The sequence below is a fragment of the Molossus molossus genome, unplaced genomic scaffold, assembly GCF_014108415.1.
Source record: "Molossus molossus isolate mMolMol1 unplaced genomic scaffold, mMolMol1.p scaffold_m16_p_10, whole genome shotgun sequence".
In the NCBI taxonomy this organism is placed as follows: Eukaryota; Metazoa; Chordata; class Mammalia; order Chiroptera; family Molossidae; genus Molossus; species Molossus molossus.
This window is the reverse complement of record NW_023425345.1, coordinates 49,130,704-49,147,325: the sequence shown is the minus strand read 5'-3', so window position 1 is coordinate 49,147,325 and position 16,622 is coordinate 49,130,704. Positions and strand designations below refer to the sequence as shown.

Genomic DNA, 16,622 nt, shown 5'->3' with positions numbered 1-16,622 from the left:
GCATGTTGTTTTCAGTATTACCATACTGGTCTTCATTAATTCTAACAAAGCCAGGTTTTTTTCCCTGCAATACTGGAACAAAAAGAGTAGCTGGCATGAATTCAGCAGTTTGTTTTGTGCTAAACTTTTAAAATTGAATTAATTTAAGGCAAATATATAATGTGACTGACTTTGAGGTAGTTTCTAACATTGACATAGTTTTTAAAATACAGAAAAGTACACAAGATAAGATTTAAAGAACAATTATAAAGTGAACACTCCTGAAACTACCAACCAGATAAAAAAAATTAAAAGGCATCAGCCCCTCCAAATTTCCCTGCACTCCCCTAACTGATCATGACCCTCTCTGCCCCCTAGAATTAGCTGTTATGCATGGATGTTGCTTTGAGAGAAATAACAATTTTATAAGAAATCAGAGCAGATATTTTAATGTTTTTTATGAAGAAAGTGAAGCAAAGAATGTTTAATTATTTTGTCAAGTTCATATTTCAGATTAGTAGCAGATAGAGGAATCCTTAATTTAATACTTTTCCAGTGTTCTTATTGTGACTTTATTCTTGAATTTTCTGAGAGAATACTTGTTTCATGTGCCAGGCATAAAGCAAGTTGCTTTCATACATTATATTCATTTTCATTCATTTGCTATTCTTTTCAATAAAGGTGATTAAATGTTTAATTAAATGTGATTTAAACTTCTACATCTTTGTAAGACTTCTTCACAAAAACTAATTCACAGGTTTTAAAAAAGCCTTTGTCAGACTTTGCTGTCCATAATTATAAAGACATTGCCATGAAAAATCAAGTAGTTGTGTATGTAATGTCCCATGGCCAAGATAGCCTCAGCAGCTTTTATTAATCTGTTGGGTTCTCTTCTCCCTCACTTTAAAAATCAATTTATGTTGATAGTTGTGAAAACGGAACCTGAATTTAAGTCTCTTGTGGCACAATCTCAAAATAAAACACCAGTATGAAATGAGAGACCTGGGGTAAACCATTCTATAAATGGTCCAGCACAAACAAAATCATTATCCTCGTAGGAAAGCGGGGGAAAGGCTGTTTATTTTTATAATAGGCCTCCATAATAAAAATGTGGGAACTTATTTAAAAAAATAGAAGGTGCAGTTTGGCATAATGTGTTTTAGAGTTGATTTGAGCCCCACTTTATAAACTTGAAATCTTAAGCACGTTACTCAATCCCTGTGTGATCCTTGCTTTTTCTCAAGTTGAGATGAATTTACAGATTAAAGGAATAATGTCCATTAATACTAAGGCAGTGTCAGGTGAAACAAATGTTAATTTCCTTTTCAGTCACTTATTTGTGAGTCTGCCTGGTCACTGAGGAAATTGGTTAGGAAAGGAAGGAAGTCTAGGAAGTAGAGAGTTGTAGGGTTAGTTACTTTGTTCAAGCGAGAGGCTAGGCCAGGATAGCCTGTGCATCAAGGGCTGGCAGTCTGGGAATACTTTAGACAAATCTCTAGAGGGAGTGTAGGAGACCAGTGATGTAGAGCAGTTAAGCTAGGCTGGGGGTGTTCCCTGATAGGTGGAAGTAAATCAAAGTTTTTCCTGATCTCTTAGTCTCTGCTAAAATATTGTTTTATTTTCATTTATCTGTTTTTTTATATCAAGACTTCACCTTTCTTTTTGGTCTTTAACCTTTTCTCTCACTTTCTGTTTATTTTTATTTCTCTCTTAATTTTTAAAAAGTGATGAACCTTTCATATCTTTTCATAAATCTATCTATATTGGTATCTTTGAAGTTCTACGTCTGTTACCAGCGTACTGTCACCCCCCCCCATCTCTCCCAAACATCATCAGTAGCCTTCAGCAGCTCTCAGGACCTCCTGGTCTGCAGTTAACAGAGATCATCTGTTTGGAAATGTGTTCATTAGGGTCATCCTTACACATCTATTGTCCGTGAAAGGATTTGGTTTTAAATGGTACTGGGTTAATATAATTCAATAATTGTTGCCTGTCAGATTATGTTTATTTTTTTAACACTGACATGTCCATTCTTGGTCAATATCTTGATAGAAAACTATTGCTAATGATAGTTCTTAGCAAAGCAAAGACCTTAGCTAAACATGATTATCCTTTAAAACAGAACTGCTAATGGGATTCTTTTAACAAACTTGCTAATAGCTTTCTTATTTATGTTCATTTATCCAGTAACAATGGTTGTCATTAAGTCTTAGCTATGCTAATAGAATGTCTGGTTTTAACATTGAATATAGTGTGTATGTCAAATGTTTTTGTAGTTATAACTTTTTGATTTAACACTTAATTATATAATTGGATTGAACACTTACAGCATACTAAAGAAAGTTTTTCATTAAAATAAGAGTACTACATGTAAACTTTAGAAGAAATTGAAAGTGTTGGACACTTGTAATGATTGAAATAGTGAATGCAATTTATTTTATTAAATTATTATGACCAAGTACTTACCGAGTTTGTAAATATCATTTGGCAAACCTTTAATCCTGGGCTGGTTTTATCCAGTTTCTACTTACATAGAAAATGTATTCAGGTTTTAATGTTGGTCTGTTTCGTACAGAATGCTGGTTATTGCAGAGCCTTGTTCTTGCCTTCAGTGAACCCACAGGACTGCTGTTGGTTTGGTCATACCTTTTCTTGGCTTTATTGCCTCTAGGATCAAGTCCTTGACATGGCACACAGGTCCTTTTATAAGCTGTTTTTAACGAACCTTTCAGGGACTTACCACCTTTTCATTGACCATACCATAGTTAATCTGCCACATTGCCATTCTTGTGTACTTTTTCTGTGAAGTCTCCACCAATGCCAGTGTTTCTCTGTCTTTCTCTGTGTTCTCTTATAGGTTTGTGCTTTCACCTTTTTATGGTGTGTACCCCATTGCCTTGTAATTATTTATATATACATCTTCTTTCTCCCATTTAGACCTATTTATGGTAGGTGCTATGCATCTTTTTATTTGTGTTCTCAGACAGAGTATGACTCCTGAGTGTGTCTAGCCATCAGATTGAATTTACTTATAACTAGAATATTGGCTGTAAGAACATTGCAACCTTTTAATTTGTAACCCTAAAATAGAAAGGCCTTATGTGTTGATTTAAGGAATTGATTTTAATTGTTTTAGAAACCACTCAAGAAGGTTATTATTGAAGAAACTGGTAATTTGATACAGACTATTGATGTGCCAGATAGCTCTACCACTGCTGCTCCAGAGAGTAATCCTATTAATCTACCAAATGTAATAGCAACCACAGGCACTGCAAGTAAGAAGAATTCTAGCCAAAGCGACCTTTTGCCCACATGTGATATTCCAAAAGCAAAAGTATTGAAAATAGAAGAAATCAGTGAGACTTTAGCTCTACAGTAAGTACAAATATTCTTTTGCTGTTGTTGTTAATTCTCACCTGAGGATATTTTCCCACTGTTTTTTAAATAGGGAGAGAGAGAAGGAGAAATATTGATATAAGAGAGACACATCAATTGGTTGTCTCCCGCACAACCCTGACTGGGGCCAGGATCTAACCTGTAACCCCGGTATGTGTCCTTGACTGGAATTGAATCCACAACCCTTCAGTCCGCTGGCCAACACTCTAACTGCTGAGCCAGGGCAGTACAAATATTCTTATTTGATAATTTCTAGAGTGGTAAAACCAGACCCAGGATTTAATAATTCTACTAGAAAATTGGTATTACCAATGAGAGTTTTGGTTTGTGCTCATCACTGTAATTTTTTGAACTGCTTAACTTCACGTTCTAGTTTTTCTTTTTCATTTGTTCTTCCTCTCCAGAGATGTTTTATGTAAGGAATGATCACTGTTCCTTTACCATAGTGGGGAATTTAGAGGTGATAAGAAATTGACTTTAATAAATTGATTTTGTTTACTTTCCCCCTAGAACTTCAGTATATTGTTTCATTTCTTAATTCAGCAAAAAAAAAATTTTTTTGAAAGCAAACTTCTAAAAAATGTAGAATTGACATTAACATTATTCCAGTCATTCATATTTAAGATTATTTGTGGGCTGTTTAAATTTTGTTTGGAATTAAAAAACAATAGTCATGTGTTTCCTTAATGATGAGAATGTAAAAGATATAGACCAGGTTTGTTTTGGGGTCTTGAAACTTGATTCATATATTCTTGCATTGCACTCAACAATCCTATTAGAAGTTTTTTTTTTTACTTTGAATTTTAGTAGTAATTCTATTTGAAGTAATAGTATGGATTGTGAGAAAACACTAAAGAGGTAGTTTGTTTTTTAAGGAGGAAGCATTTCTTCCTTCTCAGAATATCTTTCTTGAAACTGATAGTTCAGGTTTCTGAAAGGCTGAGTTTTAAGTATATGTGATGTAATGCAATATATAGAAATGGTTGGCTCAACATGTGGCCAGGCTAATAGCCCAGTAGATGAGAATAATCATTATGTAGCATGTGAAAATTTGTAGAGGCATAATGTCTTGTGAAAAACACACATATATTATCAGCTGAAAGAACCAGAATTTTTAGAATGTAAATAGATAATATAATATTAGTAAAACCAGGAATTTAAAAAATCTCTATTGATATTTTTTTATATAAGCTTTGACTAATTTTTGATTCTTTTCAGTTGTTTAACTGATGTTTCTGAAATATTTCAGACCTCAAGTTAATTTGAAACAGGATGAGTGTCAGTCTTTCAGTGAGAAGATTTCTATAGAGGTGGACAAAATACCTGCTCAGTTTATCACAACTGTTCTTCCTCCAGTTCCTGCAAACTCATTCCAGCTTGAATCTGATTTTAGACAACTGAAAAGTTCTCCAGATATGTTATATCAGTATTTGACGGTAAGAAAGAGGAAGCTAATAGTTCTATTGTAAATAAAAGGTCAAAGAATGTCTTTGTCACTACATAATAATAGTGTTATGTTTTCTTTTTGTATAAAATGATTGTAGAAAACACTCTTATTATCTCTTGCCTGACATATGTGTCAACCTGGCCAGGCCATTTTATTTTTTTATTTTTTTATTTTTTATCCTCACCCGAGGACACTTTTCCATTTTTTGTACAGATAGAGTGGGAGGGAGAGGAAGAGAGAGAGAGAGAAACATCGACGTGAAAGGTACACATTGAGTTGCTGCCACCCGCACGACCAACCAGGGCCAGGGACAAACTGCAACGGAGGTACATGCCCTTAGCGGGAACCGAACCCGGGTCTCTCTGGACCGCAGGCCGATGCTCTAACCGCTGAGCCAAACCGGCCAGGGCAGGCCAGGCCATTTTAAATATTTGCAACCAGGGAACCTTTGGAGATAGGTTCTGTTTTGAATTCTCTTCTCTAAAAATTATTCAGTCTGATTTTATATGTCATAACCTCAACTTAATTCTTCATCCTTCAAGATGAGGAAAGAAGCTAAAATATATTAAATATCTTCTTTGTGTCAAATAATGCTTGCAATATTTAGGTAGTCATTCTCCTGAAAATGAGATTTCATTTGCTCCAAGAAAAAGAATCAAATTGTATGAAATCTACCAAATAATGAATTAACATAGTTTTTCTCCAGTGTAATTATAGTAATAATTCCTTATAATTATCCAAAATACAGTTACTTCTAAATATATTATCATGTAATTTTATTTCTTTAACTACTTTTACTGCTCATTGAGACCTCTCAAGTTTTCTCTGTCTCTTGGGGGTGGCATACAGTTCTCTGTTCATGGGGTTTTTCTCTGACTTGTACAGAGTGATTATCTTACAGTTCCTCTAACCCAGTGGTTCTCAACCTTCCTAGTGCTAGGACCCTTTAATACAGTTCCTCATGTTGTGGTGACCCCCCAACCATAAAATTATTTTCATTGCTACTTCATAACTGTAATTTTGCTACTGTTATGTCTTAGGTGACCCCTCTGAAAGGGTCATTCAACCCCCAAAGGGGTCACAACCCACAGGTTGAGAACCACTGCTCTGACCTTTCTTCTATCAATTACATTTTGGTGTGACATCCCCCCCCCATTATTATTCATTATGTACTAATGCATAGTAGTTATTTTGTACTATATTCACCTAAGCAATTATTATATAAGTAATTTTTATGTGAATGCCGTCATAATTTAATTTTCTAACTACATTTTTTTTCCTAAGAAAATTGAACCATCCTTGTATCCTAAGTTGTTTCAGAAAAATCTGGATCCAGATGTATTCAACCAAATCATTAAAATTCTGCATGACTTTTACATTGAGTAAGTTGAATTTTTTGTTATATTTTTATATTGTAGTGCTATGCTATTTATAGTGGTTTGGGAAATTCATTCATTTTGATACTATTACTGTTTTCTATATAGCAAAATTAACTCTCTTGTAAATTTTACTGTTGCAGAAATTGTAAAGAGATGGTAAGTAAGTGCAAACAGTAATAAGGGAAATTATTAACTTTAACTTTTTTAAAGAGAAAAGTAGGGTATGGAAGTGACAAGTGTTGTAGCAGATTAATAATGTCTCTGTTAAGGCTCACATTTAAGAGTATTATAAGTTCTTTAATTGACTTGATAAATTTCTTCATTTGGGCACTTAAAGATAGTATTCAGGGAAAAAGATACATGAAGACTTTATTTATATATAACTAGAAATACTGTGTTAATAAAGAATTAAATTGAGCTACTTTTAATGGATCATTTGTTTTTTATTTGGTTTATTTCAGGAAAGAAAAGCCATCACTCATCTTGGAAATTTTACAAAGACTTTCTGAACTGAAAAGGTTTGACATGGCAGTGATGTTTATGTCAGAACCTGAGAAAAAAAGTGAGTTCTGTGAAGAAAGCTTTTTCATATGTCTTTATTCTTACATATGTTTTAAATTTTATTTTATTTATTAAAAAATATTTTTTCTTTATTGATTTTTAGAGAGAGAGAGAAAGGGAAAGGGAGAGAGAGAAACATTGATGAGAGAGAACATCGACACTGGGGACTGGGCATGTGTCCTGACCAGAAATCAAACTGGTGACCTCTTGGTGTGTGGGTTGATGCTCAACCACTGAGCCACACCAGCCGGGCTGTTTTCTTATTTTTCAAACAAATGATAGCAAACATTTGTTGAATGTTTACTATGTCCAGGATACATACAATTAGATTTAAATTAATTGTGATTAAATTAAATTAAAAATTTTAATCCTGACAATAACATTATGAGGTGTTGGTATGATTATCATTCTGCTTTTACAAAAGAGGAAACTGAGGCATAGAGTGGTAAGGAACACAATCAAGGTCACATAGACCCAGGATTTAAACTGAAGCAGTCCTGCTCTAGACTCTGGGCTGTTCTGCTTGAAAATGCAGTAAAAACAGAACGGTTGAGCTCCTGCCATTGTGTAACATGTAAAGGTTCTCTGCCTCAGGGTGCCGGGAAACTGGGTGTGGGTGCACCGAAGTCTGACCTATTCTGTGAGAGCTAATTTCCTTGAGTTTGTTTGATTTAAGCTGAATTCTCAAAGAAGGGCAAGATTCAGTTAGGTGAAGTGGCTAAGGAAGAGTTTTAGACTGAGGGAATGATTGTTCTGAGACTGAGGCAAGCAAAAGCCAGTTAGTTCAGAAAATCAGAAGAAATGCAGTGTGGCTGCATTGTCGAGTTAGGGGGTAAAGAGTGGCAGGTGATGAGGCTGAAGAATTAGATTCCTTATTTATTTCAATCTTTGGCAAAAAGTGTTAGGTTGGGAGACTCTAATTTAAGTAAGATCAAACTCTGCAAAAACTTCAGTTACCTAGAGTTTTGGGTTATACTGTAGTTTTAGGAAAAAGAGAAAAAAAAAATCATTAGAATACCAGAGTGCCAGTTTTTTGTTTTGTTTTTTTTAGTTTTAGTTTTAATATTAAAGATAGCGAAAACTCGTACCATTTTCAGGCCTCCTAGGCTAAACATACTTTGGGGTCCTTTTATTTCTTCTTTATGTATCTAGCAGTGACATCGAATGAGTCTCAGTCAGTAAGAAAAATACTCTTTATATTTTATTTAGGGAAGTGAATATGTAATTTAGAGAGATTTTAAAATAGAGTTTAAACCAAAAGAAGTTTCTGCTTTATCTTCAGTTAATCAGAAATAATCCCTGAAATTCCCCGAGAAGTATTATTCTTACTTACTACTATTCTGACCTCATCTTCTACCACTTTTTTCAGTCTCTCTGCCCCACCACATTGCTTTGTACTTTTTAATATACCAAACTGCCTGGCTTAATTTAGCCTCAGAGGCTTTGCATTTGGCTGTTTGCTCGCATATTTTCCCACGTATCTTCACCTTGCCTGCTTCCTCACTCATTTAAGTTTCCACTCATTTAAGTTTCATCGCCTCAGATACCTTTCCTTACCAGCCCTAGTTAAAATAACTGCCTGCCTCCCCTCCCTAGTCACGCCCTGCGTTCTTACCCTGTTGTATTTTTCTTCATAGTACATGACCAGCTGATGGTATTTCATGTATGTGTTTATTATTTCTCTCTCTAATGGAATTAAAGCTCCATGAGAGCAGGAACTTTGTCCCTACTCTGTTTTCTAGGCCTCAGGCATAGAACAGTGCTTAGTACATAATAACCTCTTAGTGGAAGCATGTTGAATGAATGAATTTCTTGCCACTATAATGTGATACAGTCAAGTGTACTCAAAGAATGTGAATTGGCTCTTCAGACTGGTCCTCCAACTTGGTTGGGGTACCACTGTCCACTAAGTTAAACATGGGAAGCACTTATAGTGGTTCCTGGCATGTAAGTAAACTTTCAATAAATATTAGCTGTTGTTATCTTTCATTATTGCCATTATCATTAACAACTATTAGCTAGTTTTTTTTTTTAATCCTCACCCGAGGATATTTTTCTATTTATCTTCAGATAGAGTGGAAGGGAGGGAGGGAGAGGAGGAGGGAGAGAGAGTGAGAGTGAGAAGGAGGGGGGGGGAGAGAGAGAGAAACATCGATGTAAAAGAGACATATCGACTGATTGCCTCCCGCATGACCTGACCAGGGCCAGGGGTGAACCACAACTAAGGTACATTCCCTTGACTGGAATCGAACCTGTGACTCATTGGTCCACAGGCCTACACTCTAACTGCTGATCCAAATTGGCAAGGGCCTATTAGATAGTCTTAATATTGAGAAATAGATGAACTATAGAAGTATTTTTCAGAGTGTTGATTGTAGACCATTCACTCAGTGGTGTGGAAGTTAAAGATCTTACTTACATGGTTCATTGGAAGATCTTCTAACTTAATAGTTAAGTATTTATTTTGTTATATATTATTAAAATGTTTAATTAACCCATCAAACATGATTTGATGTTATTGCTAATTTTCAATTTAGAGTAGTGATATAAAATTTTCTTCTAAAATAAAATGATTTAAGTTTGGAAAACAGTTAATTATATTATTAAGTAAATATACACTTGTTAAATAGAGTAAACATTTTGGGAAGCTTAGAATGAGTTAAGTTTACTCTGTAAGATTAATGCCATTGAGGATATAGGGGAAACTTTTTAGTGCTAAAACAAAATATTTTGGTAAGAAACTTTGGATTGCTGTATAATTTTCTATTCTCCAGTTGGCTTTTTAAATATCTGAATTAGAATTTGTAAATAATCTTAATAATTGTTACTTTCAAATGGTAAAAGTTTTATTCGACAGATCAGATTATTCCTTTGTTTCACTAAATTTTTTTAAAATGGAGATTAAAATGACCACTTTTTTTCTTTTTCAGTTGCACGTATATTATTCAATCACATAGAAAAATCAGGATTGAAGGGTGATTCTGTTGAAGAACTCAAGAAAAGATATGGCAGTTGATTTCCATTTTTACTGAAATTATTGTTTTTGACTTTCACATGTAAATTTTTTTCTACTGAAATAAAGTGTTTTGTTTTGCTTTTAAGAAAATGAAATCATACAGGAAAGTACTGTCTTTGAATGTAAGTTAATTAATTAACTATAAAGTGAGTTGTGATTTAACTAATGAGAAATATATCAAGTGAACTATTTATAAGTCTTTTTTCTGAAAATAAAAATATAAATGATGAGTTATATTTGTAAAGATCTGTATTTTATAAGTCATTTTTTTTATCCTCACCCAAGGACGTTTTTCCATTTTTTGTTCAGATAGAGTGGGAGGGAAAGAGAGAGAAAAATTGACCTGAAAGGGATGCATCGAGTGGCTGCCACCTGCATGACCCAACCAGGGCCGGGGACAAACTGCAACCGAGGTACATGCCCTTAGCGGGAACCGAACCCAGGTCTCTGGACCTCAGGCCGATGCTTTAACCGCTGAGCAAAACTGGCCAGGGCTATAAGTCATTTTAAGTGTTAGAGATAGATATGTTCTTCTTCAGTGCCCCGTAAATATAACATTATATCCACATGACAAGGTGGCTTCATTAGCAAATGAGTCAAGTTATATTTGTGTATAGATGGAGTTAAGTAGGTAACGAGATTGTTTCTCTTTTTTTATGGTGTTTAAAATTATTTTTTTTAGTGAGAGGGAAAGAAAGAGAGAAACAAAACGTCCATCAGCTGCCTCCTGCACACCCCTACTGGGGATTGAGCCCGAAACCCAGGCTTGTGCCCTGATCAGGGAATCGAACCAGTGACCAGTGCATGGGATGATGCTCAGCCATGGAGCCACACTGGCCTGGCTAGATTGTTTCTTTATATGACTTTAATATCATTGTGCCAGTTCACTAACAAAATGACTTAGTTGCAGGATATGTATTTTTAGTATTTATATTGAAAAGAGACTTAACCAGACTTTTTACATTGGTTCATTGAAGAGTCAGCATCCTTAGATTTAACGCTTCAGGCTTTTTTCTCATATCATGTCATGTATTAACGAAAGACACATAATCTAAAGCAAGGTGTAAAAGAGTTAAAAAACTGGGAATGTTTAAATGCAATTAGCACATACTTGCATGTTGTGTGAGTGTGGTGTCTATAAGCCTTTGAAAGCAAGGCCAGTATTCCACTCATCCATGTTCTATATGGTACCTGGCACAGTCCTTTGCACCTGTTTAGGTGCCTGGTATCTAATATATGTTGCTGAATTTAAAATTAAATCCACTAATCAGGAAGACCTTTGTCATGTGTTCCAAGAGTAAGTTTGAAAGACCGTCACTGTCTTACAAGAGTGAGTTTTCCTGAAGGTGTGCGTGCATGTGTGGATTCATTGTGAACTAGAATTAGTCTTCATATCTGTGGAATTACAAACATGCGATATGTTTTCAAGAGATGACTTCCTAAAACGTGTTCCTTGGCATCATATGAAGTCAATAAATATTTGCTGAATACATGAATGAATTCAAGCACTATAGAAAGAGGTGAAGTATCCAGATGCAAAGTCTTTTATATTTGGCTCAAAAAACTTGCCTGAACATTGAAAACCTTTTCATCATCAATGGGGATTAATTTTATTCTCCTTTTACAGGATTGTGTTCAGATAGTTTCTCCCCCCATCCCCAAACTGCTGTTAAAGGGAATAGGAATTTTCTCTTTCTCACGTGGAACTCTCTTACTGGTCATAACAGTTCAAACAGGCTTAGTGATTAATACAGCCGCCATTTATCTGCACTCTGTTGTGTGCTAGGCACTGTACCAGGGGCTTTGCATATATAATCTCAATCCTAGAAACAGGCTCCCAGAGGTCAGTTGTCCTGCGAAGCTGGGAGTCAGGCAGAAGTTAGTCTGACAGACATTCAACCTCTTCCTTCTACGCTGCAGTCAGCCTTGAACAAGCCAAGGACAGCTTAGAAGTAGGTCAGCAGCTGGCATTTCTTTGGTGTTACTGAGACCTGCTGGATCTTTTGAAAATAGCATGTATGTGGCTGAAAGCACTCTGATATGAATCAAAGTGAAAGTGAATTTTAATTTCTTATCAAGGCTGTTCAGTATCTGTAGAAGTCTTTCAGCACATCTAGCCAACGTGAAGGTGTAATCTTTGATCGTGTTGAAACCTGGAAGAGAAGATGATGAGAGGAGGGAGTGTAGCTGACAGTCCTACCTGAGTTCTGTGGTTCATTCAGTCAACCACAGATAGGTTCTGGCGGCCTCTGCCCGTCACTGTGGTGGCTGGATTGGGTAGTTGGCACATGGGAAAGGAATTAGTGTTTCTTTGGGCCCTGTTCTGAGCCTGATCCCTGTGCCTTGGTCACACAGGAAAGCTGTGAGCTCACTGGAGGAGTGTCACTTCAAAGGCAGGGAGGACCCTCAGAGTCAGTGCCTAGCATGGCCACATCAGAAGCTCCATCTTCCTACACTAAGCAGAGGCCCCTTTTCTAGTGTGTCACAGTCTTTCTAGGGACGTGGAGGGTGTGTGTGAAGGGAGTCATTCCTCCCGTCAGTGCTTTAGTGCATGGGACCTGGATCGACATAAGTATCAGACTGGGCTTTGGAAAGGAAGAGATGTCACAAAAATGCAGTCACAAAGGACTGTGCAGAAGTTCTTCCTTGGGAGAGGGAGAAAGTGTATGGCTGTGTGTGTGTGTGAAATGGCTGAGAGTCTGTATAGGATACTTGGGTTTGTTTTAACCACCAGCATATGGATAACTGTTTCTCTTCTACTTTCCCTGCCTCCCCATTTCTGTCATCAGTAAATTGTTTTGATGTTTACTTTATGGAGTCCATTTAAGTATTAAATATAGTGATTTTGTTATTCTCACTGGTATAATTGAATATGCATGTGACATCAGAGCAAAAGCTATGACGTCAAGGCAGATCCTGAATTAGGGTGAAATAGTACATTTGCAATGACACACGGCCATGTTGGGACCAAGAAGTTGTCATAGTTCTGTGGTCACTGGTTTGCTATCCCAAAGATTATGCCATGTTCAATCCTCTCTTTTCTGCTCTTTGTACCAAGCCTTTTGTGAGTGCTAAAAACATCCTTGCATTCTTTGTGATTAGTTATTGCTCATGGGATAGGGAGTAGCTTGTTAGGAAGGCAAGAGGACCAAAGGAAAGGACTCATCTATTTATTACCGAGCAATAAATCGAGATGACTGGCATGCCAGTCTCGTTCTCCAGCTACTGACCTGATTTTCGCCGTAAGAACCTTCGATTCAAAACCCGGGCAGTATAATCCTGGGAGTCTGGCTGTAGTGGAAGCTCTGCTTGGTTATAGACCTGACTGCGTCCTCTTCACCAGCCCTCGATCAGACAGCTGCCGCAAAGTGCCGGGGGCCCCTTGCCAAGTGCATCTGCCCTCTGGCATGCTGCAGTGCCTGGGAAACCTAGCCTGGACCTCTTGGAGACGCCGTTTCTCCTTGGCCTACGCAAATTACATTATTAAGTAATAATAATAGCATTAGTATTGTTATTTGAAAGAAGTAACATATGAGCTAATTGGTCCGTTAGCAGAAATAATTTTGTCTGACAATGCCCATAGCACTGCATGCCTTGGAGAGGAGGATTGGAATGCAAATGCAGGCCTTCGGAGGCCAAAGCCAAGGTGGAGTTCAGGGTTATCCAGGAGTGAGAGGGGAGTGATCTGAGAACACAGAAGAGGAAGGTAAACGAAGCCTGTTTACCTTCCACGGCCTCAAGAGTTTTGCCTGAGTGGGGCCTGCAGATGCAGAGATCCCAGGTTCACAACTTGACATAAGTATCTGTGGGTCTCTAGGGTGAGAGTTCTGAGCTGGTTCAGTGCCAGGCACTCATAACTAATAGCTCTGGTTACTGCTGTCTCAGTAGTCACTAGATGGAGGTTAGTGGAGGGTGAGGTGGGATGCGCTAAGGTGGCCCCCACTGCCTTCAGCCCTTCTGCAAACCCAGCAGCAAGGCCACCTGAAGCCCCCATCGTGCAGGCTCCAGGGAGCACCAGGTTCAGACTGACATAACTGTCATCAGGTGTCCTCCAGGGCTCCAGTTCTAGGGGGTCATTCGTTCCTTTGATGGCCCAAAACAGCCCGAGCCTCCTCCCTGTGTTCCTGGAAGACATCAGTCTTCTAAAGGGTCCCCAAAACACGGAGCCTGGGGAGTGTTTACCATGCACAAACCCATCCTGACTGCCCCTTGTCAGCTCTACGGACTGCTGCTGCAGGCTTCCCTGCCATGGCTGCCTCGTGGCCTCCTGCTTCTGCTTCTCCGCGGGCCTGAGTAAGCCGGAGTGTGGCCCGGGCCGCAGTGCTGGCCTCCCGTTCCCAGGTGATACTGGAAGGCAGAGTCTGATGCAATGTAACTGGACACTTGATGCTGTCAGAGCATATGGGACAGAGGAAAGGCATCTGTGCTCCTGGAGTCCACCGCTTCTTCGCATGGGACCCCCTCAACTCCAAAATTCTCTACCAGCTGGCCTAAGGCGGAGGAAGCAAAACAGCCCTGTGAGCCTGCCACCAGGCGCCCCCCTCCCCACCCCCCGCACCCCGGTCTGCAGCCTGTGCTCTTGCCCGTGGGTCACTGCTGCTTTTAGGACTTCCCTTACAGAAGGGGCAGGCCTTCAGACATGCTTGGCCAAGGCATGGATTGTGTTTCCAGAACAATGGGAGAATCTTCCTGGGGGAAAGTCCAGTAAACACACAAGAATGCCGAAAATGCTGCGATTCCTCAAACGTTGGCTTTAACTGTCTGTTCGTTTCATGACTGTGACATTCGGTACCTGGGGTTTGACTTTGGCCTTTTACTCACCCCCCCTTCTTCATCCCAGAAAGCCCGATTTCGATCAGCAGCGTCAGCCAAGGCCTCCACGCTGGCTGTGCGGTCGTCCAGACAACTCCAGCCCGTGGTCTGAAGTGTGACGAAGGCAGGCCGCACTGCATGGTGGCGTCTCATCTTCATCACTTGATTTGTTGCTGCATTTGATGAGTAGAGCAGAACGAAGCTTTCACTACCCAAACAAGCAACATCAACGCCAGGGAATTCTGAATCCAGGCCTGAAGGAAATTCAGCAAACCGCAGAAGAGAATGAGGCTCCTCAGATGAACTTGGAAGATCCTGTTAACAGGTCAACTTAACTTTCTGAATTCAGGTCTAAACCTGTCATTACTATAGTGATGAATATTGATTTTAGTTACATGACTCCAAACATTTGTTAGAAAGAAAGCAAAGAGTCTCATTTGTATAATTTTCTTAGATCTGCTTTTGACTTAGCTCGGAGCTATATTATTGTCCTTTTAAGGGCTACATTATTAGCTTTGGTCCAGGAGATGGCAGTGTGCCTTTCATTTTGGGATTCGGATATGAAATCTTGTCTGTACCTCCTCTTCCTGTAAGCTGTCATGTATGATGGGGTGGTACATTGTGAAATCATGATGTAATGTGCTCATTCTACTATGTTAAAACTAATAAAAAACTAAACAGTTATAGGAATGGAGTCATAAATTTATAAAATTACTTATTTTTATCAAATAGTGAACACTATTATGTTCTGGACATTAAGTTGGTAAAAGAGAAGTATATAAATTCACAAGGCTAATAAAAATGAAACAGATGTCACTTATTTGTTAACCAAATTAGGAGTTAAGAGAAAGGAGAGATTGCTATGGTCTGACGTTGGCGAGGGGACTTCTCAAGAGGGAGGTGTAATTTGAAGGATGGGGAGGGACTTCTGAATAAAGATGGGGGGTTAAGCACATTCATTTCTTTCCTCCTCAGATCCTACTAAAATGATAGTAAAGGATTAAAAATAAATAAATCATAAACAGCAAAAAGAAAGGCAACAGGACATTAGGAAACGAGATACCAACACATTTTGGAAAGAGGAAGGCGGAAGGAGTTACAGAAAGGATTTGCATGAAGGAGCACAAGGAAGGTGCTACAGGTTGAACTGTGCTCTACCCGGAAACTCATGTTGAAATCCTAACCCCCAGCACCTCAGAATGTGACTGTATTTGGAGATACAGTCCTTAAAGAGGTAATTAAGGGCACCCTAATCCAATATGATTGTTGTCCTTATAAGATTAGGACACACACACAGGGAAGACCACATGCAGATAGGGAAGAAGGGACATCTGGAAGCCCAGAAGCCCAGAAGAAACCAACCCTGCTGAACCTTGGTCTCAGACTTCTAGCCTCCAGAACTGTGAAAAGTAAACTTCCATCGTTTAAGCCACATGGTCTGTGGTGCTTAGTCCTGGCAGCCCTAGCAAACTGATAGCGGAAGTACTCTACGCTCATGAACCCTTGAGAGGCTCTGGACCAAGGGAAACCAGGTACAATATGTCTACCATTAATTCTGGGAAATTCTCAGTCATTATTGCTTCAAATATTTCTTCCATTCTTTTCTTCCGGTGTTCCTGTTACACGTGTCACACCTTTTGAAATTGTGCCACAGTTCTTGGACAGTCTCTTCCATCTTTTCACTTTCTTCTCTTTACATCAGTATTGGAAGTTTTGTGTTCTACATTTAGATCTGTGATTCATTTTGAGTTAATTTCTATGAAAATTTCACTGGCCAGATCTTTCTTATTATGCTGAATAAGTGGTGAGAGTGAACACCCTTGCCTTGTCCCCCGTCTTAGGGGGAAAGCAGGCTTTCACCATTGAGGACAATGCTGCTTGTAGGGTTTTTGTTCTGTAAATGCTGTTTATTAAGTTGAGGAAAGTTCCTTTTATTTTTATTTTTCTAAGTTTTTTTAAAAAATCAAGAATGAATGTTAATTTTTTTCAGAAGCTTTTTCTGTACATGATAAAATCATGTGATTTTTTTTCC

At 38.2% G+C, this 16,622-nt stretch overlaps 1 protein-coding gene across 2 annotated transcripts in view; it reads left to right on the top strand.

The window, feature by feature from the left end:
- The window catches only part of RPAP3 (RNA polymerase II associated protein 3), a 30,495-nt gene extending 20,486 nt beyond the window's left edge, over window positions 1-10,009 (top strand). Inside the window, exons 13-17 of one of the 2 annotated variants that reach the window (XM_036251721.1) lie at window positions 3,116-3,354; window positions 4,625-4,811; window positions 6,107-6,204; window positions 6,663-6,763; window positions 9,693-10,009. In XM_036251721.1, the coding sequence (XP_036107614.1) occupies window positions 3,116-3,354; window positions 4,625-4,811; window positions 6,107-6,204; window positions 6,663-6,763; window positions 9,693-9,778 (711 nt within the window). In that variant the 3' untranslated portion in view covers window positions 9,779-10,009. The remainder of the gene's footprint in view (window positions 1-3,115; window positions 3,355-4,624; window positions 4,812-6,106; window positions 6,205-6,662; window positions 6,764-9,692) is intronic. The other variant, XM_036251723.1, reaches the window with a different exon arrangement.
- Window positions 10,010-16,622: the final 6,613 nt, after the last annotated feature.